The sequence below is a fragment of the Onychomys torridus genome, chromosome 16, assembly GCF_903995425.1.
Source record: "Onychomys torridus chromosome 16, mOncTor1.1, whole genome shotgun sequence".
Taxonomy (NCBI): domain Eukaryota; kingdom Metazoa; phylum Chordata; class Mammalia; order Rodentia; family Cricetidae; genus Onychomys; species Onychomys torridus.
In genome coordinates this window covers 54159374-54182859 of record NC_050458.1, presented here as the reverse complement: position 1 = coordinate 54182859, position 23486 = coordinate 54159374, and the positions used below count along the sequence as shown (strand labels likewise).

Below are 23486 nucleotides of genomic sequence, written 5' to 3'. Positions count from 1 at the left end.
TTTCAAAGTGGAAGGCGCAACGAGGGAAAGAGGCGGACCTTACGGGGCGGGGCCTACGCCGAGGGGCGTGGTTACGCGTCCGGGGCGGGCCTTGGAGGACCCGCCGAGACTAAGTTTCTGGGCCAGTTAGCGGTGAGTTCCTTGGCACCGGGTGGAGCGCAGTGACCAAACCCGACGGATTCCAAGTGGGGCGTGGGCCAGAGGCGGGGCTCCGGGGGACTGGCGGGCATTGCTTTGGCGGACCGCGCGCGTAGCGGACATGGCGAGTTCCCGGGTCCCTCAGCAGCTTTTCCTGCAGGGTGTGGCCGCTGTCTACACGTTTGCCTTTGCGTCCCTCTACACCCAGATCCCAGGTGAGGGCGCCGAGAGTGGGACACTCACAAGTGCTCTATCATCCCTCCCTTCACCCTGAATACGAGCTCTCCCAGGCGGGTGTGAGGTCCAGGCCTCTACGTGGGACTAGGGAGCAGTAGTTTGTGTACTGCTGGCCGCAAGAGTGTGGAGGGAGAAAGATGTGCAAGGGTCGGTTTCCCGTTGCTATTCGGATTCTCTACACCCAGATTAGGGCAGAACCCCGAAGGGAGTAGGAGATAGATTTCTACCTGGACTCCAGCGGAAGGTGCTGACCCAGAGTTAGGTTTTCTGAATCTGGGGTTGGGGTCAACAATTTCTATCCTGAAAGAGGGCATCTGGTAGAGCAAGCCCTACCTAGGGTGGGAACATCTGCAGGCACAACCCGGGGTGTGCGGGGTTAGGGGGAGCATTTAGGGGTCCTGACAATCCGGCATCTGCATGCCTGGAGCTGGTGGTGGCGCATCTTCAGGCCTTAATTCGGATGAACTTAGTCTGAGAAGACACTGACGTGCCCTCCCACAGGCCTCTATGGCCCCGAGGGCATCCTTCCTGCTCGGAGAACACTGCGGCCCCAAGGCAAAGGTCGGTGGCAGCAGCTGTGGGAAACACCGACGCTGCTATGGGAGGCACCAAGACTGGGTTTGGATACTGCCCAGGGTCTGGATCTACTGACCCTGCTGGGCACCGTGCTAGGGCTGGGTGCCCTGCTCCTGAATTCTATGCGACATCCGTTCATCTACCTGCTGCTCTGGGCTGCCTACCTGTCAGTCTGCCAGGCAAGTGAGACTCTTACGACTTCTGCCTCTGTCTAATCCACCCACTCTGCCTCACCTAATGCAGCAGACACACGACGGCTCTCTAACAGCTCCTCTCCCTACAGGTGGGCCAAGTGTTCCTTTATTTCCAGTGGTGAGTGACTCCTGGGCCAATGCTGCCTGAGGCTGGGCAAGGGATGTTTGCCTCTCCTGGGAGGACCCTGTGAGGGAAGCAGTCTCAATGGAGAAGAACCCTTTATGATATTTCTTCCCCCTTTAGGGATTCCCTGCTGCTGGAGACAGGCTTCCTGGCTATACTAGTAGCCCCACTGAAGAAGCCTTCCAACCACAAGGCCCCCCAGGGTGGATTAGCAGGGGCCTTACCCCTTGAAAACCTCCGGTTCTGGCTCGTGCGCTGGCTGCTGTTTCGACTCATGTTTGCCTCTGGTGTGGTCAAGCTGACCAGCCGCTGCCCTGCGTGGTGGGGACTCACTGGTGAGGGCCTGGGCCTGAAGCTGGGATGGTCTGGAGGCTCTAATCAACCCTGACCCCCACCCATTACCTGCAGCTCTCACCTACCACTATGAGACGCAGTGTCTGCCCACACCGGCTGCCTGGTTTGCCCACCACCTGCCAGTCTGGCTGCACAAGCTCAGTGTGGTGGCCACCTTCCTCATCGAGATTGCTGTGCCCCCTCTGTTCTTTGCCCCTGTTCGCCGCCTGCGACTGACTGCCTTCTATGCTCAGGTGGGTAGGAGAGAGTGTGGCCTTCCTTCCCCGCTGGCCAGTGAGTCTTGTAGCAGCCCTGGGAGTGGTCAGGTGATGTGGGTGCTGTTGAGAAAGCATTGCAGGCAGAGGGATGTGCTACTCGGATCAAGGCTGCATGTAGCCTTTATGAAAATGTCAGCCGGGCGGTGGTGGCGCACGCCTTTAATCCCAGCACTCGGGAGGCAGAGGCAGGCGGATCTCTGTGAGTTCCAGGTCAGCCTGGGCTAACGAGTGAGTTCCATGAAAAGCACAAAGCTACACAGAGAAACCCTGTCTCGAAAAACCAAAAAAAAAAAAAAAAAAAAAAAATTTAGGGGCTGGAGAGATGGCTTAGAGGTTAAGAGCACCGACTGCCCTTCCAGAGGTCCTGAGTTCAATTCCAGCAACCACATGGTGGCTCACAACCATCTGTAATGAGATCTGGCGCCCTCTTCTGTGTACATAATAAATAACTAAGTCTTAAAAAAGAAAATGTCAGTCTCTAGGTCAGAAGGGCACAGGAAGAACAGCCCGGCGTAGATCTGATCACAGACCTTCCCTGCAGGTATTATTACAAGTCCTGATTATCATCACCGGCAACTACAATTTCTTTAACCTGCTAACCTTGGTGCTTACCACGTCCCTCCTGGATGACCGTCACCTGTCGGCTGAGCCTGGCCTCAAATGCCCCAAGAAGATGCCCAACTGTGAGTGTCATCCTGTCATGACACCCAAACTGATGTCATCTGCCTAGTACTCCCAAAGAACCCCTGTTCCACCTCCGCCAACCTGTGACTGTCCTGCCCATAGCCTGGCCCAAGACCCTGCTGACCATGCTGTCCCTACTGCTGGAACTGACTGTCTATGGGCTGCTGGCCTATGGCACCGTGCACTACTTTGGCCTGGAGGTTGACTGGCAGCAGCATATTGTCCTCTCTAAAACCAGTAAGTGCCAGCTTGGGGATCTGAGGACAAAGGCTGGGTCAGCCCCTGATCACAATCTCCTCTGGCAGCCTTCACCTTTCACCAGTTCTCCCAGTGGCTGAAGATGGTAACTCTGCCCACTGTGTGGCTCGGGGCAGCCTCCCTGGCCTGGGAGTTGCTTGTTGCCCTCTGGAGGTATGTATGTATGTATGTATGTATGTATGTATGTATGAATGAGCAGGGGGAAGAGGCTGCTCTCAGCTCAGGCCTGGCCTGACAATACCTGGGCCCCCTGTCCCCAGGTGGATCCAGGTGCAGGGATGGCTACGGAAGTTCTTTGCCAGCATCCAGCTCTCCATCCTGGGCACTGCCACCGTGGTCTTGTTCTTGATCAGCCTAGTAGGTACCCCTGTGGAGAACGGGGTTGGGGGAAGATGGGGCAGCACTGAGCTATTCCCTCTTGCTTGCAGGTACCTTACTCCTATATGGAGCCTGGGACCCATGGGCGTCTCTGGACTGGGGCTCATCGCCTGTACAGTTCTGTGGAGCATCTGCAGCTGGCCAGCTCATATGGCCTCTTCCGTCGGATGACTGGTCTGGGTGGACGACCCGAAGTGGTGCTGGAGGGCAGCTATGATGGACACCATTGGACAGTGAGCCCTCCCAAAGGATGTCAGGGTAAAGGGACCAAGTCCAGCCGTTCCAGCTAACCATATGTCCGTCTTTCAGGAGATAGAATTCATGTACAAACCTGGGAATGTGAGCCGACCACCCCCTATCCTGATACCCCACCAGCCACGCCTTGATTGGCAGATGTGGTTTGCAGCCCTTGGCCCACATACACAGAGCCCCTGGTTCACCAGCCTGGTGCTACGTCTCCTGCAGGGCAAGGAGCCAGGTAAGGGATCGGCTGGGAGAGGGGCCGGGAAGGGAAGGACAAGTTCAGAGCCATGTCAACCTCTCCTCCCCTGCCACAGTGATCCGCCTGGTCCAGAACCATGTTGCCCAGTACCCCTTTCATGAGCAGCCACCCACCTACCTGCGGGCCCAGCACTATAAGTACTGGTTCTCAAAGCCTGGGGAGCAGAGGTAAGGCTGGGATGATTGGGGGCCGGTGCCTAGGCCTGGGCTACAGCCACATGCTGACTATCCAGTTCTGTTGCAGCCAGTGGTGGCACCGTCAGTGGGTAGAGGAATTCTTCCCAGCTGTATCCCTGGGGGACCCAAAGCTGGAAACACTGCTCCAACAGTTTGGACTTCAGGTGTGAAGGAGTCCGCTGGACTGTGGGAGGGAGGTCGCAGGGTGCTTGCCTATTACAGGAGTAAATCTGACGGGCTTTCCTTGGTTTTACCTCCATAGGATAAGAGTCCACTCCGGACCCGCAGCCCCAGCAATGCTCTAGCTCAGACACTGAACTGGGTGCGGACACAGCTGTCTCCTCTGGAGCCTCCCATCCTGCTCTGGGGGCTCTTGGGGGCTGTGGTGACTATCAGAGTCATACAGACCCTACTTGCCCCCTGCCCACTCCAGTCCTCAAAACTGTCTAGAGAGGAAAAACGGAAGCAGGCTCCCAGAAAGGATGCCAAAGCTGCCGCTGAGCAGGCTGCCCCAGCCCCCAACAGCAACAGCAGTGACTCCGGGGTCTCCCGGAGGAAAAAATAGCTTCGTGTGCCATCAGCCAGCCACATGTCCTGATGGAGTCAGATCCCCGGAATTCCAGCCCACATCATGACACAGCCCCGTCACTGTGCCTTAGGCAGTCTTGCCAGGGTAGATGCAGCTTGGAATGCCACCCCTGAGGACTGTTGGTGATACCTTGAGCCCTACTAAGTCCCTCTGCACCAACCACATCCTCCTCTAAGTCACTTTCCACTGTATTGGCAACCAGACCAGAAGTGGGCATGTGGCCTCATTCAGGACTTCCCTGGGACATTGTAATCAGTGTACCCGTGGATGCAGAGGCCAGAGTCTGGAGCCCCTATCCAGCCCCACTGTGGAGGGGATCAGCTGGATTTGCTGAGACTAGGAGCAAAGGGAAGCGGAACCACGTGATGGTGCCTACCTGCCCCTCAGACTGTACCAATAAAGGCACCGTTTATACATCCCCCTTTGCTGGTGGTTTCTTCCTTCTAGAGAGACCTGAGGACAATTGGCACAGCCTAGACTGGTGGGCTCCCTCCTTGTCACTCAGTTTTCTCCATAAAATAAACGAAAAGGCCCGGTTGTAAGAAGCCTCGGTGTGGCCCAGCCTGGCAGACCCGTACAACGAGGGCTGTGAGACCAATGGAGGAAGATGAAACTAGAACCACCCAAGGACCGGGGAAACTTTCCAGAACACATCCCTCTCTCCACCTCCTACTTTACTTCCTGGTCTTCAGAAAGGTCAGAGTGTAAAAAGGATAAAAGAGGGGACTGGTACTAGATGGTTCTGTTAGCAGAGGTGCCAGACCTTGGATGGAATAATAAAGAAGCATGTGGTCGCCCTCAGCCCTGAGTCCCATTTTCTCTAGGGTCCGCCTGTCAGGCCCTCCTTCCCTGGGATCCTGCAGCCCGGCTTCCTTTATCTCAGCTCTGTTGTTGGTCCACACCTCCTTTTGTTCTCCCAGCATAACTTCAGATACTTGGCTGGCCACCAAGCCCATGTTTGTTTATTGTTTTGATGGGGTGTTTTGCTCTTTGTCCAAGACAGGGTTTCTCTGTAGTTCTGGCTATCCTGGAACTTGCTCTGAGGACCAGGCTGGCCTCACACTTAGAGATCTTGCCTGCCTTTGCCTCCTGCGTGCTGGGATTAAAGGCATGCACCACCATGACTGGCCATGCCCAGTTTTTTTTTTTCCACGTGTTATGGAGATCCAAACTTGGGTCCTCATTCTTGTATGGTGAAAGATTTTACTTTTATTGTTTTTAATTGCATACATGTTTTTAATTGCATCTATGTACATGTGTGCCAGAAGTATGTGATCCCCTGGAGTTACAAACAGTTCTGAACCCCCCAGGTATGGATGTTAGAAACTGCACTTGGATCTTCTGCAAGAGCAGTGTACTCCCTTAACTGCTGAGCCATCAGTGTTTTTAAGTATATGTTTTTGTAGCATTAACTACACTCACAATATTTTATAGCTATAGTCTCTTGCTGTTGTTTCTAGAACTTTCCCGATACCCCAAAGAGAAACCCTGTGTATCCCTTAGACAATAACTCTAATTCGTCCCTAACAACTTGTGTTCTGCTTTTTTTTTTTTTTGTTCTAGGCACGTTATAGAAACTGAATTATATTCTTCTCTCTCTTTTTTGGGGGGTCTCCTTTCTCACTGTATTTTCAGGATCCGTCCATGTTATGATGTGTCAGACTGTCATTCCGTCTTTGTTTCTGTTGTTTTCCTGAGACAGGGTCTCATGTAGCCCAGGCTATATCCTATCCTAAACCTGTCACCTCTAAAAAGGCCCAGAGTGTGCATGGGAAGGTAGCAGGACTCCAGATTTTGTCCACTGAAGGGGAATGTCGGGCCTTTCTGGGGATAGGTAGCCAGTGATGCCTTGAACTTCCAATCTTCTATCTACACCTCTCGCAAATACTGGGATTACAAATATGGTCTACCCATCTGTTTTGGGGGGCTGTTTGTTTAATTTAGCTGTCGTTTTGTGTGTTTGGTGGTTGATTGGTTGGTTTTGAGACAAGGTTTTGCTATATAGCACTGGCTGGACTCGAAATCACTTTGTAGTCCAGGCTAGCCTCAAACTTGCTGCAATTCTCCTGCCTTGGCTTCTCGGGTGCTGAGATTAGAGCATGTGTGTCCTCACCAGGCTACATTTCTCATTTTGTCACATAAAAGGTTAAATGCCCATACTGAAAGATGAAGATTTATCAACAGTAGTCATTGTATTTGCTTCATCAACAAAACTGCCGCCCTTTTCACTTTGGAGTTTTGGTTGTGAGCCTAGCCTTTCATGGCTGAGCCACCTCTCTAGCCCTCTTTTCAGCCCTGAAAGCAGTGTTGAAAAACACGGCTAGCAGCCAGGCGGGATGGCATACACCTTTAATCTCAGCACTGGGAAGCAGAGGCAGGTGGATTTCTGTGAGTTCAAAGCCAGCCTGGTTTACATAGTGAGTTCCCGGTCACTGTCTCAGCTTATGCAGGTGGTTTTGTCGTGGTGACAGATTGAAGGATGACAACCGTCGTGATGGTGGTCCAGTATCCTATCAAAATAGCTTTGGCCTTGCGGCCCCTGAGAGGCAGTAAGCAGAAACCAGCGGCTGCTTTTCTGTTGTCAAAGTCTGTGCATAGGAAGACCCAAAAGAGCAGCCACATTCAACCAATAGAAGTTTCAAGGGCAGTGGCAAGGCTGGAGGGGGGGTGGAGGGGGCGGTGTCAAGATAATTGTTCAGAGACTTAATATGACCAATTGCATGGCCTATGGCAGGCTTCTTGCTAGCTAGCTCTTATAACTTCAATTAACCCATTTCTATTAATCTGTGTTTTGCCACATGTTCCGTGGCTAAAAGCCACGTCCCCATTCCTTCCTTCTGGCCCCACAGCAGCCTCATCAAGCCTGAGTCCCCAGAAAGGCCTGACATTCCCCTTGAGTGGACAGGACCTGAAGTCCTGCCATCCTCCCATGACACTTTGGGCCTTTTTAGGGGTGACAGGTTTAGGAAAGAGTCTACAAGGGCCACAGACAGGTTCTGGGGACAATAGGAGGACAACAAAAGCAATACTGTGTCCAGTGATGACAGCCAGAGTGAGATGGATGTTCAGAGATGATCAGGTCAGATACGGTGGCTCAGACCTGTCATCCCAGAGCTCAGGAGGCCAAGGTAGAAGGATTTCAGACTTCAAACCAGCCTGGATTACATAGAGACAGAGGTGTGGGAATGGGGATGGTAAATCATGTTTGTCCACACTACGTCATAGCATTCAGCCCCTACATGTAGATTTGAAGCATGATTTACAACCTGAAGAACCAAAGGCCCTTGGAGAAATGGCTGGTGCCAGGAGGTCTGGTAGAGCCTTTGAGATAAGTTGGAAAAACAGTCCCCCAAAGTCCTCACATCAAATCCTCAGAATTCACCCAGCCCCACCTTCAATCTCTAGCACTACAAAACCAAATGAAGTCTCCAGAGCTTGTGAGTTGTGCCATTTAGAAAAAGCATATTTGCAGCAGGGATTAGATCTTGAGATGAGATCATCCTGGATTGTCTCAAGTGGTCCCTAAATGCCATCCCAAGTATCACAGCAGCAGATAGCCCTTGTCCACACCCAGAAGTCCTGAAGTCAATGCAAAGACACCGTCACCAGCAAGCTGGAAGAAATGGAGAAAAACACCAAAACCACCAGTTCTTCCCAAACATTTATTTTTCACTTAGGCCTTCTGAATTTGAGAGAATGAATTTGGGGGGATTTGTTGCTGTTAGTTGGTTGTTTTCTGGTGCTGGAAATAAAACCCAAAACTGGAAACATACCAGTCAGTTCTATGCCACTGAACCATATCCTCAAGATCATTGCTTCTTTCTTTGTTTGTTTTTTCAAGACAGGGTATCTCTATATAGTTTTGGTGCTTGTCCTGGATCTTGCTCTGTAAACCAGGCTGGCCTTGAACTCCCAGAGATCCTCCTGGTTCTGCCTCCCGAGTGCTGGGACTAATGCCATGCGCCATCACCGCCTGGCTTCATTGCTTCTTGTTTTTCTTTCTTTTGTTTTTATTTGAGACAAGCCCAGGATGGCCTTGAACTCACCTTGTAGCTGAGGTTGGTCTTGATCAACAACTTGCCCCTCTGGCCTCTACATCCTGAGGTCTAGGATTAACTCTGCTTCCCTCAATCTCTTAAATTGGCAAACATTGTATATATCTATGATATATGATATTTTGAAGTGTGTCCAACATGTGGGCTAGTTAATTAACATTCCTATATAGTTTGTGTATGTGTGTTAAAGACAATTTTTTTTGAGCTGAGGATCGAACCCAGGGCCTTGCACTTGCTAGGCAAGCGCTCTACCACTGAGCTAAATGCCCAACCCTTAAAGACAATTTTTATAACATTTGTTTATAGCATGTGGTACATGCACCGTGGTGCCTGTGGAGGTCAGACACAACTAATGGGAGTTGGTTCTCCACCATGTTGGTTCCAAAATTCAAACTCAGGTCTTCTGGCTTGCTGGCAAACACTTTTACCAGACAAACTATCTCACCACTCCTATTAAAAACTATATGAACATGGGGCTGGAGAGATGGCTCAGAGGTTAAGAGCACTGCTTGCTCTTCCAAAGTTTCTGAGTTCAATCCCCAGCAACCACATGGTGGCTCACAACCATCTGTAATGAAATCTGGTGCCCTCTTCTGGTGTGTAGGGATATATGCAGACAGAACACTGTATACATAATAAATAAATAAATCTTTAAAAAAAATTATATGAACAAAAAAGAAAAGCCAGGCAGTAGGATCTGAGTTTGATGCCAGCCTGGTCCACAGAGCAATTTCCAGCATAGCTAGAGCTATATAGAGAAACCCTGTCTGGAAAAACAAAACAAAAAATTATCTGTTCTGGGCTGGGGATATAGTTAAGCAAGAAAAGCCCTTCTGGCACAAGCTTGAAGGTCAAGGTTTAGATTCTCAGAACTCATGGAAAAGCTGCGTGCACATGACAGCCCACTTTTAATCTAACATAGAGACAAAGGCTCCCCAGAGTAAGGTGACTAGCCAAACTAACCGAAATGGCAAGCTCTGGTTCACCAAGAGGCTTCACCTCAATATACAAGGAAGACACCCAGTGTCAGCATCCATATGCATGTGCACATGTGTGCAAATGTACCCACACACAGGAGTGCTCATATACACAGAAACGTGCAGACACACATACACACACACACACACACACACACACACACACACACACACACACCACAATACTTTTAAGAGCCAGGTATGATGGCAAGGACATATAATCCCAGAACTCTGAAGACTAAGATTGAGACAGGAGAATCACAAGTCAACATACAGAGTTCAAGGCTAGCCTGAACTACACAAAACTCTTTGTCTTAAAAGCAAAAACAAAACAGACAAAAATCTATCTGGAATGGGGCTCCGCAGCACCCTTGGCAAACTGAGACAGGTTTGTTTCATATTTGAGATCAGCCTAGGCATAGTGTCAGATACTGTCTCAAAAAACCAAAAGAAGGGAAGAGTTCCCTTGGCGATTTGTTTTTCTCCAGCCTCAGCCTCCTGACTGCTGTGATTACAGGCATGAAGCGCCATGCCTGCTTAGCTTTCAATTTTTTGAGGAACCTCCAAACTGTTTTAATTTTTTTTCTTATATATTGTATAATTGTATATGAGGCAGAATGTTCTCCATCAGTTCCTCCCTACCCTCTATTTTTTCAACCCTCTCCTTGCCTATTAGGCCTCTTTGCTCCACTAGATAAACTGTGTGTGTGTGTGTGTGTGTGTGTGTGTGTGTGTGTGTGTGTGTGTGTGTGTTGACATAGTAGGTAAAGGTGCTTGCTGTCTGAGTTTGATCCCCAGAATCCACATGTAAAGTAATAGACTTCTGCTTTTACTCTATGCATAATTTTTTATGTTTATATAAAATCAACTATTTTCCATAATGGCTCAACTAATTTATATTTCCAGTAATGGTATAAAAACAGTTCCTTTCCTCCACATCCTCATTGGCACATAATCATCTTTTTTAAAAATAATTTTTTGAGATTATAATATAATTACATAATTTCCCCCCTCCCTTGTCTCCCTCCAAACCCCCCCATGTACTCCTTTACTCTTTCAAATTCATGACCTGTTTTTAATTATTCTTTTGTGTGTGTGTGTGTGTGTGTGTGTGTGTGTGTGTTCCTAAATACATAGATACAGTGTACTCAGTCTGTTTGTTACTTGATATATTTTTATATTTTCAGGACTAATTATTTGATAATAAATAACCAGTTGGTCTGCTCTTCCCTGGGGAAGACTCTATCTCCCACTCAACATCCCTTAGTTGTCTAGGTTGAGGCCTCCTGAGTTTTCCCTGTCTACATTAACCTGTCTGCTGGTGCCATGTTAGTCCTTGTTCAGGTCATGTTTAGGCAGCTATGTTGGAACTTTATGGGTGTATCATCTGACTTTTTTTTTTTTTTTTTTTTGAGCTGAGGATCGAACCCAGGGCCTTGTGCTTGCTAGGCAAGCGCTCTACCACTGAGCTAATCCCCAATTTGTCTGACATTTTTAGGAGACAATCTCCTAAAGTCCCTACTCCTCTGGCCCTTACACTCACTCTGCCCCCTCTTCTTCAGTGCTCCCTGAGCTTGGGTACTGGAGCTCTGTTGTAGATGTATCATTTGGGACTGGGCTCCACAACTCTGCATTTTCATTGGCTGTGGGGTTTTGTAACATCATTTTTTAAATTAATACTTTTAGTTTATGTGTGGGCATGATTTGTCTGCATGTATGTCTGTGCTCCACATGTGACCTACCTGCTGCCTTCGGAGGCCAGAAGAAGGTATTTCAGATCCCCTGGGACTGGAATTGTAGACAGCTGACAGCTGTGAACTGCCATGGGGTGCTGGGAATTGAATCCAGTCCTCTGGAAGAACAGCCAGTGCTCTTAACTGTGGAGCCATCTCTCCAGCCCTTGTAACATCTGTTTCTACAGTAGTCATCCTAACAAGTGTGAGGTTTTGTAATGTTGGTGGTGCTGGAGGGTAACCCAGGGCCTCTTGCATGTGAGGCAAGCACTCTACCATTAACAAACTCCTCACTGCCTCCTTGTAGATTTTGTTCACGTTTTTCCGATTATTAGTGATACTGAGCATTTTTTTCATACACGTTGGCCATTTTTATGTCTTTTGAGGGGGAAGTGATGAAGGTTTTACTATTCCCCCCAGACTAGTCCCAAATTCATGGGCTCACGTGATTATCTTGATTACACAGCCTCCTGTGTAATAGGACTACAAGCATTGCCACCATCCCCACATCTGTACATCTCCAGAACCCAGGCCGTAATGCATGCTAGGGAAACACCCTACCACTGAGCTACATCTGCAGGTCTCTTTCCTCTTTTTTTTTTCTTGGTTGTTGTTATTATTTGTTTGTTTTTAAAATTTTTGCACGTGTACCACATGCCTGCAGGAGTCCTCAGAAGTCAGGAGAAGGCATCAGATCCCCTAGAACTGGAGTGGAAACTCTCTGGGATCTATGAGGGTGACCCTAGAGAAGATTCATAGTAATGGAGCATTCAGAGCCTGAACCGACCATCTTCTTTAACTAGGCAAGGCTTCCAGTGTCGGTGCTAGGACATCAACCCAGGCACAAAACTTCCCACCTACAATTTGTCCTGCCTGTAAGATGTGCTGAGGTAAAGGCAGTGCAGAACTTGTGGGAGAGGCCAACCAGTGACTGACTGGTCCAACTTGAGGTCCACGCCCTGAGAGGGAGCTCACACTGCCTAGATGACCAAGAACTAGAGGCTGGACAGCCCAGAGACCTAAAAAAAAAAAAGTTAATGAAATGATTGCTAATGATATTCTGCTATACTCATAGATCGGTGCCTAGCCCGATCATCATCAGAGAGGCTTCCTCCAGCAACTGATGGGAGCAGATGCAGAGACCCACAGCCAAACATTAGGCAGAGCTCAGGGACCACCACCACCCCCAGAAAGGGGGAGAAAGGATTGTAGGAGCCAGAGGGGTCGAGGACACCATGAACATGGCCCACAGAATCAACTAGGCAAGTCTCATTAGGGGCTCACAGAGATGGAAGTGACATTAACAGAGCCTGATGTTCTGAGTTCGCTCCTCTGTAGACTTGCTACAGACTCTGCAGACTTGCGTGGCTTTGTCTTCTTGTGGGACTCCTAACAGTAGGACAGTGGGGTGTTTCTGGATCTTGCTTGTTTGTTTGTTTTTTGAGACAGGGTTTCTCTGTGTAGCTTTGCAACTTTTCCTGGAACTCACTCTGTAGCCCGGGCTGGTCTCGAACTCGCAGAGATCCACCTGCCCCTGCCTCCCGAGTGCTGGCATGTTTCTGGATCTTTTGCCTGTTCTTGGAACCCTTTTCCTCATAGTGGGTTGGGTTGCCTCGTCCCTTGATATGAGGGTTCGTGCCTGGTCTTACTATAACTTGCTGTGCTGTGTTCAGTTAATATCTGTGGAAGGTCTGCTCTTTTCTAAAGGGAAACGGAGGAGGAGTGGATCTGGGGGGGGGGGGGGGGAGGGGGGACTGAGAGGAGTAGAGGGAGGGGAAACTGCGGTTGGAATATATGTAGGAGAGAAGAATAAAAAATGATTTTTTTTTAATGTGTACCACAAGCCTGCAGGAGCCTCCAGAAGTCAGAAGAGGGCATCAGATCCCCTAGAACTGGAGTTACAGGTGGTTATGAGCTGACATGTGGATTCTAGAAACTAAATTCAGGTCCTTTGTAAGAGCAAATGCTCTCAATCACTGAGCTATCTCTCCAGCCCTATCTTTGCCTATGTTTTATTGAGTTATTTGTTGTCCTACTATTTAGTAAGTTCTTTCCAAGTTTTGGATATTAATCCTTTTCAGAAATGTGTTTTTCTCACATTCTGTAGGTTATGTCTTCCCTAAGTTGATTTGATTGTTTCCTTTGTGTGGGAAGATTTTAGTCTGTTGCAATCCCATTTACATATATTTTGATATATATTCTGATGTGAGTGTGAGTGCTTGCACACGTGCCCAGGAGAGTGAAACGTTTGTATGCCATAACATGCATGAGGCTGTCAGAGGACAATTCCTGGGAGTTGGTTTTCTGCTTCTACTATGTGGTTCTGGGGCTCAAACTCAGGATGTCAGGCTTGGCATCGAGCACCTTATCCACTGAGCCATTTCAAAACACACACGTGCACACACGTACGCACGCACACACACTCAAGTGTGCAATGTACCTTTTGGTTTGTTTTTTGAGACAGGATGTCAGGTAACCCAAGTTGCTCTCAAATTGGATATGTAACTTTTCCTGAGTGTGGTTTGGTTTTTGTTTGTTTTTCAAGACAGGGTTTCTCTGTGTGGCCTTGGCTGTCCTGGATCACCCTCTGTAGACCAGGCTGGCCTTGAACTCACAGAGATATGTCTGCCTCTGCCTCCCGAGTGCTGGAATTAAAGATGTGTGCTACCATGACCTGCTAAGATTGTTAAATTCTGATCCTCCTGTATCCACCATCCAAATGCTGGAATTACAGATAGGCTGTGTCTGGTTTACTTTGGATATTAATTCTTGCCTCTCTGCCTGGGCGGTAGTGGTGCACACCTTTGATCCCCGCACTAGGGTGGCAGAGGCAGGCAGATCTCTGTGAGTTCAAGGCCAGCCTGATCAACAAAGCAGATTCCAGGACATCCAGGAATGTTTCACAGAGAAACCCTGTCTGGGGCAGGGTGGGGAGGTGGAGTGGATATCTTGCCTGTTTCCTGAGTGCTGAGATTACAGGCATGAATTGTCTTGCCTAGTTGTTTTTCTCTTTCAGATAGTTTGTTATTAGTGTACAAAACTGGGCTGGAGAGATGGCTCAGAGGTTAAGAGCACCGACTGCTCTTCCAGAGGTCCTGAGTTCAATCCCCAGCAACCACATGATGGCTCACAACCATCTAGAATGAGATCTGGTGCCCCCTTCTGTATACATAATAAATAAATAAATCTTAAAAAAACAAAAAACTAAGGGTGTAGCTCAGTGGTAGAGTACATGAGGCTCTGGGTTCAGTTCCCAGCAATATAAGAAAAAAGAAGGAAAGAAAGGAGACAGGCAGGCTGGCTGTCCAGCTGGCCACTGGTTTCTCTCTTGGTGTTGGGAAGTGTTGGGAACTGAGCCCAGGACCTCATACGTAGGAGACAGGCATTTTCCCACTGTGCTGCATCCCCTGACCACCACTGATTTTGCATTCTGATTGATTTTTGTTTGTTTAAGAAACCTAGCTTTGGGGCTGGGGATTTAGCTCAATGGTAGAGCACTTGCCTAGCAAGCACAAGGCCCTGGGTTCGATCCTCAGCTCAAAAAAAAAAAAAAAAAGAAAGAAAAAAAAGAATGAAAGAAAGACAGACAGACTAGCTTTATAGCTCAGGCAAACTTGGAACTCATGATCCCTCTGCCTCAGCTTCTTGAGTGTTGGAGTTATAATCCTGTGCCGCTAGGCCAGGTTTGGGTGTCTTGTCACACTAACTGGCAACATATTTGCCAGAGACTCTTGACATATAAAGGAACCAGGAGCCATCCTGGAAGCTTCTCTCTGCCTCCAAAGATAGGGACCATCAAGGAGCTGAAGCACACCCAAAATACTGAAAACTTATATTGATCTTTTTTTCAAGACAGAGTTTCTCTGTGTAGTCCTGACTGTCCTGGAACTTGCTCTGTAGACCAGGCTGGCCTCGAACTCAGAGATCCGCCTGGCTCTGCCTCCACCACTGCCCAGCTTTCCCCTCCGCCTTCTCTGTTGAAGGAAGCTGAGTCTAGAAGGCTTTGTAATTATTTCTAGAATAGGGGGGTAAGTTGGATGACTGACCTGGAGCCAAGAGGCTAAGCAGCATGTTCATCGGTAAGTGGTTTTCCTGTGCTGGGACCGCTCCTGCTACCCCTACCTGAGTAATAAATACCGAGTGATAAGTCAGCTTTGTAAACTCTTTCAGTCTTTATTGATACCTGCCACAAGTGACCTCAACCACAATGGGTAGACAGGTGTATGGGGCCCTGAGCAAGGCTGGAGTGGGCTGTCACGGTGCCTGATGGTGTCCAGCCTAAGTGCTGTTTCAGCGGTGGGAAGGCATTGGGAACCATTCACCAGCTCAGGATGCCGGGGCAGTACTTGTCAACCAGCCCTTGATAGTAGGGCCGCAGGCTGTCCATGTCTGGTAGCTCAGGGCTCTTGGTATAGAGATCAAATTTGCTGCGGATGCGGGGAAGAACAGTGAGCACCAGGAAAGAGCCTTCTTGAGCCCCAAGCCCCCTTCGCTGCCCACACCCCTTGAGGGGCTATGTACTTGAACTCTTTCACCCAGGGCAGCATATCCAGGTCCTGCTGGCTGCACAGCTGCCGGTAATCACCACCCGTGTGCCATGGATAGAAGGAGTGGAATCGGATCATGTAGAAGGCCTGTAGATGCCACACCCAGCATGTTCAGATCTGCCAGACTGGCCGGACGGGGCTAGGCTCCTGATCCGGCCCTCCCCACACCTACCTCGGAGGGTAGGGAGAACTTGTTGAACTTCATCATCTGGTAAAGGTATTCTGCAGGAGAGGGGGTGTTATAGCCAGGTGCCCAGAGGGGCAGCGCTTACCACCATCCCCTCTCTCTAGCTGTCCTCACCGTCATGGCCCCAGGACATAAGGACATTCTCAAGTCCACAGTGGGGCTGGTACATGCCAAGTTCTGTGCTGCAGTGACCAAGAGATGAGTATGAGCAGGACTGAGCGGGTACAGGGAAAAAACCACCTGTGCTCGTATATCGAGGCAAGGTGGGGTGTTATTTCCAACTACCTGTATCGAGGGTCCTGAAGGTCAGGGTTGTCCTGGAAAGTGGAGTCACAGAATACCACAGAGGCCTGGGGCCGGCAGCCCACGGGAAAAGTGTCTCCAACAACGGCCCACTAGGAAAGGACAGGCAGCCGTGGGTGGGCCAGGGGTCAGCCGGTCTGCTCCCTCTCACAGTGCTCCAAGCCCAGGGCTGAATGAAGCTGTCCCACTCCCCACACCGGGCCTTCACTTACCTGAGGTTCCCCCCACAGAGCCAGGATCTTCCCCAGATCATGCAGAAGTCCGACCAAGTGGAACCAGTCTGTGGAAAAGGAACAAATGAGTTGGAAGCTGCAGGGATAAAGGTAGCTAGAGCAGGCTTTGGGCTGAAAGCAAGGAGGGGTGGGGGGCTCAAGGTGGAGCCTGTGGGAGAGAACCAAGCCTCTCGGTCAGTCCGGCCCCCTTCTAAGGCAATGGTGGCCCCTCCCCCACCACAGCTGTAGGGCACACCTTTGTCTGGGTGCGCTTTCCGGATGCCCTCCGCTGTCTGGAATGCGTGAAAGGAGTTGGGGAAATCTACATCCGGGTCCGATTCATCCACCAGATCGTCGAGCATGTTCACAGCCTCCATGACTGTCATTTTCGTATACGAGAAGCCTCCAAACTGGATATGCTGGGGAGAAGGGAGAAATTCGCCATATTCCAAGAGGGGGCTACAGAGCAGGGTCACTCTGTGGGTACATTGGGCCCCAGGCAAGGAGGCTCCCACCCTCAGAGTCTGCGCTAGGAGCAGGGGACCTTTACCTTTCTGCTGACAAAGTCCACCGTCTGGTGTGTGTGCATGAGCTTGTAGGTGGTAAAGACGCGATCTAGCAACGGTCCAGCCTGCAAGCCAGACAAACCAGCGCAGGCTATGTGCCAAAATGGCCCAGCACACTGGGAGCCGTGGTCTCCCCTCCCGCAGGAGAGGCCCCACAGGTATAAAGCGGAATGGAGCTTCCCCCAAAAGCCCCCTTAAAGCTGTGGGAAGAGGAAGGGCTACTCCCCACAGGGCTGGACCAGAGACCGGGCAGAGAAAGTGAGAAAGTGTTACGTGTGTTCACTCACAGCGTAGTTTCGGAAGCTGCCCTTGCCTTGGGCCAACTCTGGGTCCACATCAGGTCGATAGACCAGGGAAGGGTCTGGGCCCTGGTTGGATAGGAGTTTGACCCATTTTACCACCAGCCGGGTTCATAAAGAAGATTACATCCCCAAGGGGGTAGGTACTAAAACATCTCATCCCATGTGCATGGCAGCCCGGCACCAGCCGGCCAGTGTCAGCTGATGCCTACCTACTTCCAGTGTGAGAAGATACTAATTAAGAGCCAGCAGCCCCCACCTGCTTGATACCCTTGCAGACAGAAGGTAATTGTAGGAGACCTGATTCCACCGGGGAGGCCGGAGGTGGGGGGCTTCTCACCCTTACCCCAGCTGGACAACAACAGGAAGAAGTTAGCTCTGTGACCTTGACGAGCTGGGCCAGCATGAACCAACTGAAGAAGACCTTGCAGCTGCCTCTTCCACCGAGGGCTGGGTGAAGCCACTCCTGTACAACCATAAGGTACTTACCACGTCCACCTTCATCCTGAGAGGGAGAAGCGATCAGATGGCAAAGCTCGCAGGTAGGTGAGGTCCGAGGCTAAGGCGCCTTTTATAGGCTCACAGGTTATGTAACTGACCGGATAATACCTATCTCCTTGGACTTGACATTTGGTAATGAGTGACCATCCACCCTCGCCCTGGCCTAAGCAAGTTAATATATCAGCACAGAAACAGGAACCCCCCCTAGCCCAGCCCCCTTTACCTTCGTTCCCACCTCCTCTGTCCTTGAGTGACTAATTCCTCAGATAGACTCTGTAGCCAGACCTCTGATTCCCCCTTGTTGTGGGCACAGAGGTCCTTGTGCTAACAGAACCAGGAATGTTAATCGTGCAGGGGTGATTCCTCAGTGGAGGAGATACAAATCAAATACCTGTGTTCCATCCGGAAAGCTGAGAGCAGATTTTGTTAATGACCTGGCAACCCTTTTGTTATCTGTGGAGACACACCTCACCCACCTTTTGCTATAGAGGTAGACCTCACCCAAATTCCAGAATGATTATCCTAGACTGTTAGCCACCCTTAGGGAAGATGTCACATGTACTTTCTATCCTGCTGACCTCTATGCTATGGGTCAGAAACTACACTAGATTCTAGCTATGTCCTTTAGCCATAGAGCCCACCCTCATGGTCACATGTACTTTGTAAAAGACTTTCTATGTAGTCACACCTTAAGCTTTATCTTGCACCTGGAATTGGACTGATTGGATGATTGTTGCCTGGAAACGTTTTCCCAAATTGTCCTGTGTTTTAAATATGCCGACAATGAACCTCCTGACCAAGTCAATCCAAACCTGGCTTTCATTCTCTTCGCAAGTCACTACCTGCGTTGACACCTGCAGAGTCCCCCTCAACTGGAGAAAGTAAGAAAACTTTTCTTAACTGAGAGGGTGGAACGAAATATGGGCTCTTCTCTCTCTTCTGAGACAAAGTGTTTTGTGTAATTGTTAAAATATTTGTTGCCAGGCGGTGGTGGCGCACACCTCTAATCCCAGCACTTGGGAGGCAGAGCCAGGCGGATCTCTGTGAGTTCGAGGCCAGCCTGGGCTACCGAGTGAGTTCCAGGAAAGGCTCTAAAGTTACACAGAGAAACGCTGTCTCAAAAAAAAAAAAAAAAAAAAGATCCAAAGGAAGCAAACATTCAGAGCTACAGCTCTGCAACTTTATAGGCATAGGAACTAAAGTAAAGAGAGCCCTTGTAAAGGAGGATGACAAAGTATGTGTGAATTGTTTTATTTTATTTTAAAGATTTATTTATTTGTTATGTATACAATATTCCTCTTGCATGTTGCCTGCAGGCCAGAAGAGGGCACCAGATCTCATTATCGATGATTGTGAGCCACCATGTGGTTGCTGGGAATTGAACTCAGGACCTCTGTCAATTATTTTAAAAAGAGAGAGTTGTTTGATTTTTGTTGTTGTTGTTGTTGTGTTCCCGCATAGTGGGAATAACTCAATATTAAAGGTCTCTTCATGGAAATTTTTTTGTTTTTCCGTAATAGCAGGAATAACTCAGTATCAATGGCCCCTTCAAAGGAGAAAATCAAAACAAGCCCAACTTCTATACAAAAACAATCACAACTAGAGAATAAAGCACTAAGCCAATGCTGCTTAAATTTCCAGAGGTATTAGTCATTCATTATATTGTCTAATTAATGCTTAATTTTCATAGTAAATAAACTGAAAGAGCAAAATTCATAATTTTGAACTATATCATTGGGTGTGCTCTTATCTGTTTATCACTGCTGAAGACCTGGCTCTGCTCCCTCAGTTGCCATCTGGAAACTCCGTTACAGTCTATAAAAATGTAACACCTGAAACAGAGCAGGTTTTTAGCTTATTAAATAATGTGGCTGCTAAATCGGCAGCTCATAGAAATAATCTCTTACTGATAAAGAGCCTATAATAATTATTTTTCTGGTAAACTATTTGTTCTGCACTGTTAATAGTTGGCAGTTCAAATTAAGATATTACTTGGGATCTATAGATAATTATCTGAAATATTCCCTTTTTAAGAATTTTGAGCAGCTGGACTGGATGGCTCAGTGGTTAAGAGCACTGGCTGCTCTTTCACAAGATCCAGGTTCAATTCCCAGCATCCACATGGCTGTTCACAACTGTCTGTAACTCCAGTTCCAGAGGATCTGGCATCCTCACAAAACAGGCAAAACCCAATGTATATAAAATGTGAATAAATCTTAAAACAAAGAATTTTTTAAAAATACTCCCTGATTATTGCCTAAGATTATAGAGATTGCTTTTAATGGCTCTTCAAAAGGTCAAGGAGCATATGTTTTATATACAGTATTTACATGCTACACACACACACACACACACACACAAGATTGTATTCACTCTGGATTGATTATACAGCTCAACTTGCCATAATCAATCAGCTTTTGTTAGATGCTTCTCAGCCACTGAATGTTTTAACTGACTCTACTATTTATTTAAACTTGTATGACAGTTTATTGGATAGACTAAAGGAGCATCAGAGTCTTCTAGTCATGATGGGTAGTTTCAGAACCCCGTTTGTACTTCTTTACCCAAAATGAACATCCTTAAGGAATTCAGGCTCAACGTTAACTGACCTCATACAAAAATTAGCACATGAAGGATTGAGATGCAGTGAGAATGGAAAGGGACCAACGCGAGGGAAAAGCAATACTGCAAAGGATCGAGACAGTGGAAGGAAACATCTGGAATGAGGTCCTTGAGAACAGAGTCTAGTTAACAGACAGTTGGAATGGATGGGACACGCGTGGTTTGGAGATAGACACAAAAGTGGGAAAAAAGGCTTAGTGTCATTCTTCAGCTCAATTTCCTTGTTTAAAAAAAAAAATCAAGGGGTTGGGGATTTAGCTCAGTGGTAGACCCTGGGTTCGATCCTCAGCTCCACATACAAAAAAAAAAAAAAAAAATCAAGGAGCCAGCCTGGTCTACAGAGCAAAATCCAGGACAGCCACCACAACTACACAGAGAAGCCTTGTCTCAAAAAACCAAACAAAAAACAAACAAGCAAATAAATGAGTGAATGAATCCAGTCTTATTGAAACATGACAGTAATACTCAGCTGCTGGTACCTCCATCTCTACAAAACACTAGCAGGAAAAATCTGCCTAGAAGCAAAGTGAGGGACAGCTGAGCTATGATTAGCAAAAGGCAGCAACCTATAAAATTTCTTTCTTTTCTTTTCCTTTTTCTTTCTTTCTTTTTTTTTTTTTTTTTTTTTTTTCAAGATAGGGTTTCTCTGTGTAGCTTTGGAGCCTGTCCTGGATCTCACGCTGTAGACCGGGCTGGCCTTGAATTCACAGAGATCCACCTGGCTCTGCCTCCCGAGTGCTGGGATTAAAGGTGTGCGCCACCACTGCCCGGCCTATAAAATTTCTTAGTCCTATTGAGCCCTCTGTTTATTTTGTGTGTATATGTGTGTGTGTGTGTGTGTGTGTGTGTGTGTGTGTGTATATATGTATGTATGTATGTATATATACGTATGTATTATGTATATATATGTATGTATATATGTATGTATGTATATATATGTATGTATGCTAACTTGTTATAAACTATTAAAGATAATTAAGACATGCAAGCTAATGGTCAATCACCTTATAAATGATCAAAATCTTTTTTGGTTTTTTGAGACAGGTTTGGTTTTTCTCTGTGTTAACAGCCTTGGCTGATCTGGACCTCACTTTCTAGACCAGGCTGGCCTTCAACTCAGATCTACTTGCCTCTGCCTCCCAAGTGCTAGGATCAAAGGCATGCTCCACCACTGTCTGTCTACAAAATAAGAAAATTTTATCTTGTCTTTTACTGCTAAAACTTCTTTTTTTTTTTTTTTTGGTTTTTCGAGACAGGGTTTCTCTGTAGCTTTCGAGCCTGTAGCCCAGGCTAGCCTCAAACTTACAGAGATCTGCCTGCCTCTGCCTCCGGAGTGCTGGGATTACAGGCGTGCACCACCTCCACCCGGCAATTGTATATTTCTTAAGTCTCCTTGGAGGCAAAATATGAGTTTAAACAAAAAGATAATGAATAAAAATTAGATTATTTTGAAGTTTTCACCTAAAATTAGTTTTGGTACAGCCTGAGAATCTGTTACTTCAAGCTATCTTCAGAAGTAGTAAAAACTTAAGGCCTTTGAGCAAGTTTTCCCTCCATGAAACGGCTATGCTTGGAAATTGCTCACAATTCTGTTTCATTTACAGTATCAGCTGAATGGCACTTTCATGCTTACATGGCAAAACCCAATTGTTTTCTCCTTCAGGATTTTCTGCTTATGTCTTGGGTACTTCTGAATATCCTGTTACCTAGTAGGAAAGTCTCCTTAAACTCTTAATTAAGATTGTCCTGAATTTTATAGATACCAAATCTTAAATTAAAAGCCTTAAGTTTAACTCTTTAAAAGTTAATGACCACTGTTAATTAAATAGATTCTGTTTGTATTTTTGGTTTTGTACTTGCCGTTGGTCTGATTTAGTGATCAAACTCTGGCAAGGGAGAAAGTTATAGGAGGCTCCTGAGAGCCTATCGTCTGTTAGAGACAGATTTTTATACAGCATTTCAATTTTGTTTTTGTTTTATAAGACAGGGTTGGTCTGTGTAGCCCTGGCTGTCTTGGAACTCACTCTGTAGCCCAGGCTGGCCTCCAACTCAAAGATCCACCTACCTCTGCCTCTGAGCACTGGCATTAAAGGTGTGTGTTACTTAATCTTGCTCCTAAAATCTCTTACTATCCACAGGGTCAAGCTATTGTGGAATGACACCATCAGATACTTAACTGGCAAATTTTAAAAAATTAATTAATTAAATAAGGAAATAAGGGATATTTACACTCACCTAAATCTTCACATACTATTTAGCTATGCTAACTTTAAATTAAAAAAAAAAAAAAAAATTCACCAGGTGGTGGTGGCGGCGGCGGCGGCAGCAACGGCATTCAGGAGGCAGAGGTAGGCGGATCTTTCAGTTCAAGGCAAGCGCTCTACCACTGAGCTAAATCCCTAACCCTCAACCTTGTCCTCTTTTACAGACACTATTTTTTTCTTAAAAAAAAATTAGAAGTGAGCAGATGTTGGGGGCACAGTGGTCCTTGTCCTCACAGAGAAGCACTAAGAGAACCAGGAATGTTAATCATTTATCTCAGTGGAGGAGATAAAAATCAAGTAAGTACCTTTGTTCCATCCAGAAAGCTGAGAGTGGATTTTGTTAATGACCAGGTGACCTTTTTGTTATCTGTGGCAGAACACCTCGCTCTGATTTCCCAGGATGGTTATTCCAGACTCTTCCCTCCCTAGACCATTACCCATCCTTAGGGGAGATGTCACATGTACTTTATATCCTGCTGACCTCTATGCTATTGGTCAGAAACTACACTAGATTCTAGCTAGGTCCTTTAGCCATAGAGCTCACCCTCATGGTCACATGTACTTTATAAAGGACTTTCTATGTAGTCACACCTTCAGCTTTATTGTGCACCTGGAATTGGTCTGATTGTTGCCTGAAAACCTTTTCCCAAATTGAACTGTGTTTTAAATATGCTGACAGTGAACTGCCTGGCATTAGACTCCCCGAAGTCTGATCCAGGTTGACAAAGTCAATCTGAATTGTATTTTCATTCT

The 23486-nt window shown here is 47.5% G+C and overlaps 2 protein-coding genes across 2 annotated transcripts; one reads left to right on the top strand and one right to left on the bottom strand.

Annotated features, from left to right (window-relative positions):
• Positions 1-64: 64 nt before the first annotated feature.
• Lmf2 (lipase maturation factor 2) lies at positions 65-5268 on the top strand. The gene is made up of 14 exons (XM_036207776.1): positions 65-353; positions 877-1130; positions 1235-1263; positions 1390-1604; positions 1678-1856; positions 2422-2563; positions 2667-2801; positions 2870-2975; positions 3083-3179; positions 3251-3433; positions 3510-3678; positions 3758-3869; positions 3946-4042; positions 4141-5268. The coding sequence occupies exons 1-14, from the start codon at positions 260-262 to the stop codon at positions 4441-4443; spliced, it is 2115 nt and encodes a 704-aa protein (XP_036063669.1). The 5' UTR covers positions 65-259; the 3' UTR covers positions 4444-5268.
• A 10125-nt stretch (positions 5269-15393) lies between these two features.
• Positions 15394-17882, bottom strand: Miox (myo-inositol oxygenase). Its single transcript, XM_036209101.1, has 10 exons — positions 17836-17882; positions 17335-17415; positions 17032-17112; positions 16738-16900; positions 16482-16549; positions 16252-16361; positions 16081-16148; positions 15952-16001; positions 15754-15866; positions 15394-15659 (listed from the first exon to the last, which is right to left on the bottom strand). Exons 1-10 carry the CDS (start codon positions 17848-17850, stop codon positions 15551-15553), a joined length of 858 nt encoding a protein of 285 aa, XP_036064994.1. The 5' UTR covers positions 17851-17882; the 3' UTR covers positions 15394-15550.
• Between the last annotated feature and the right edge of the window lie 5604 nt (positions 17883-23486).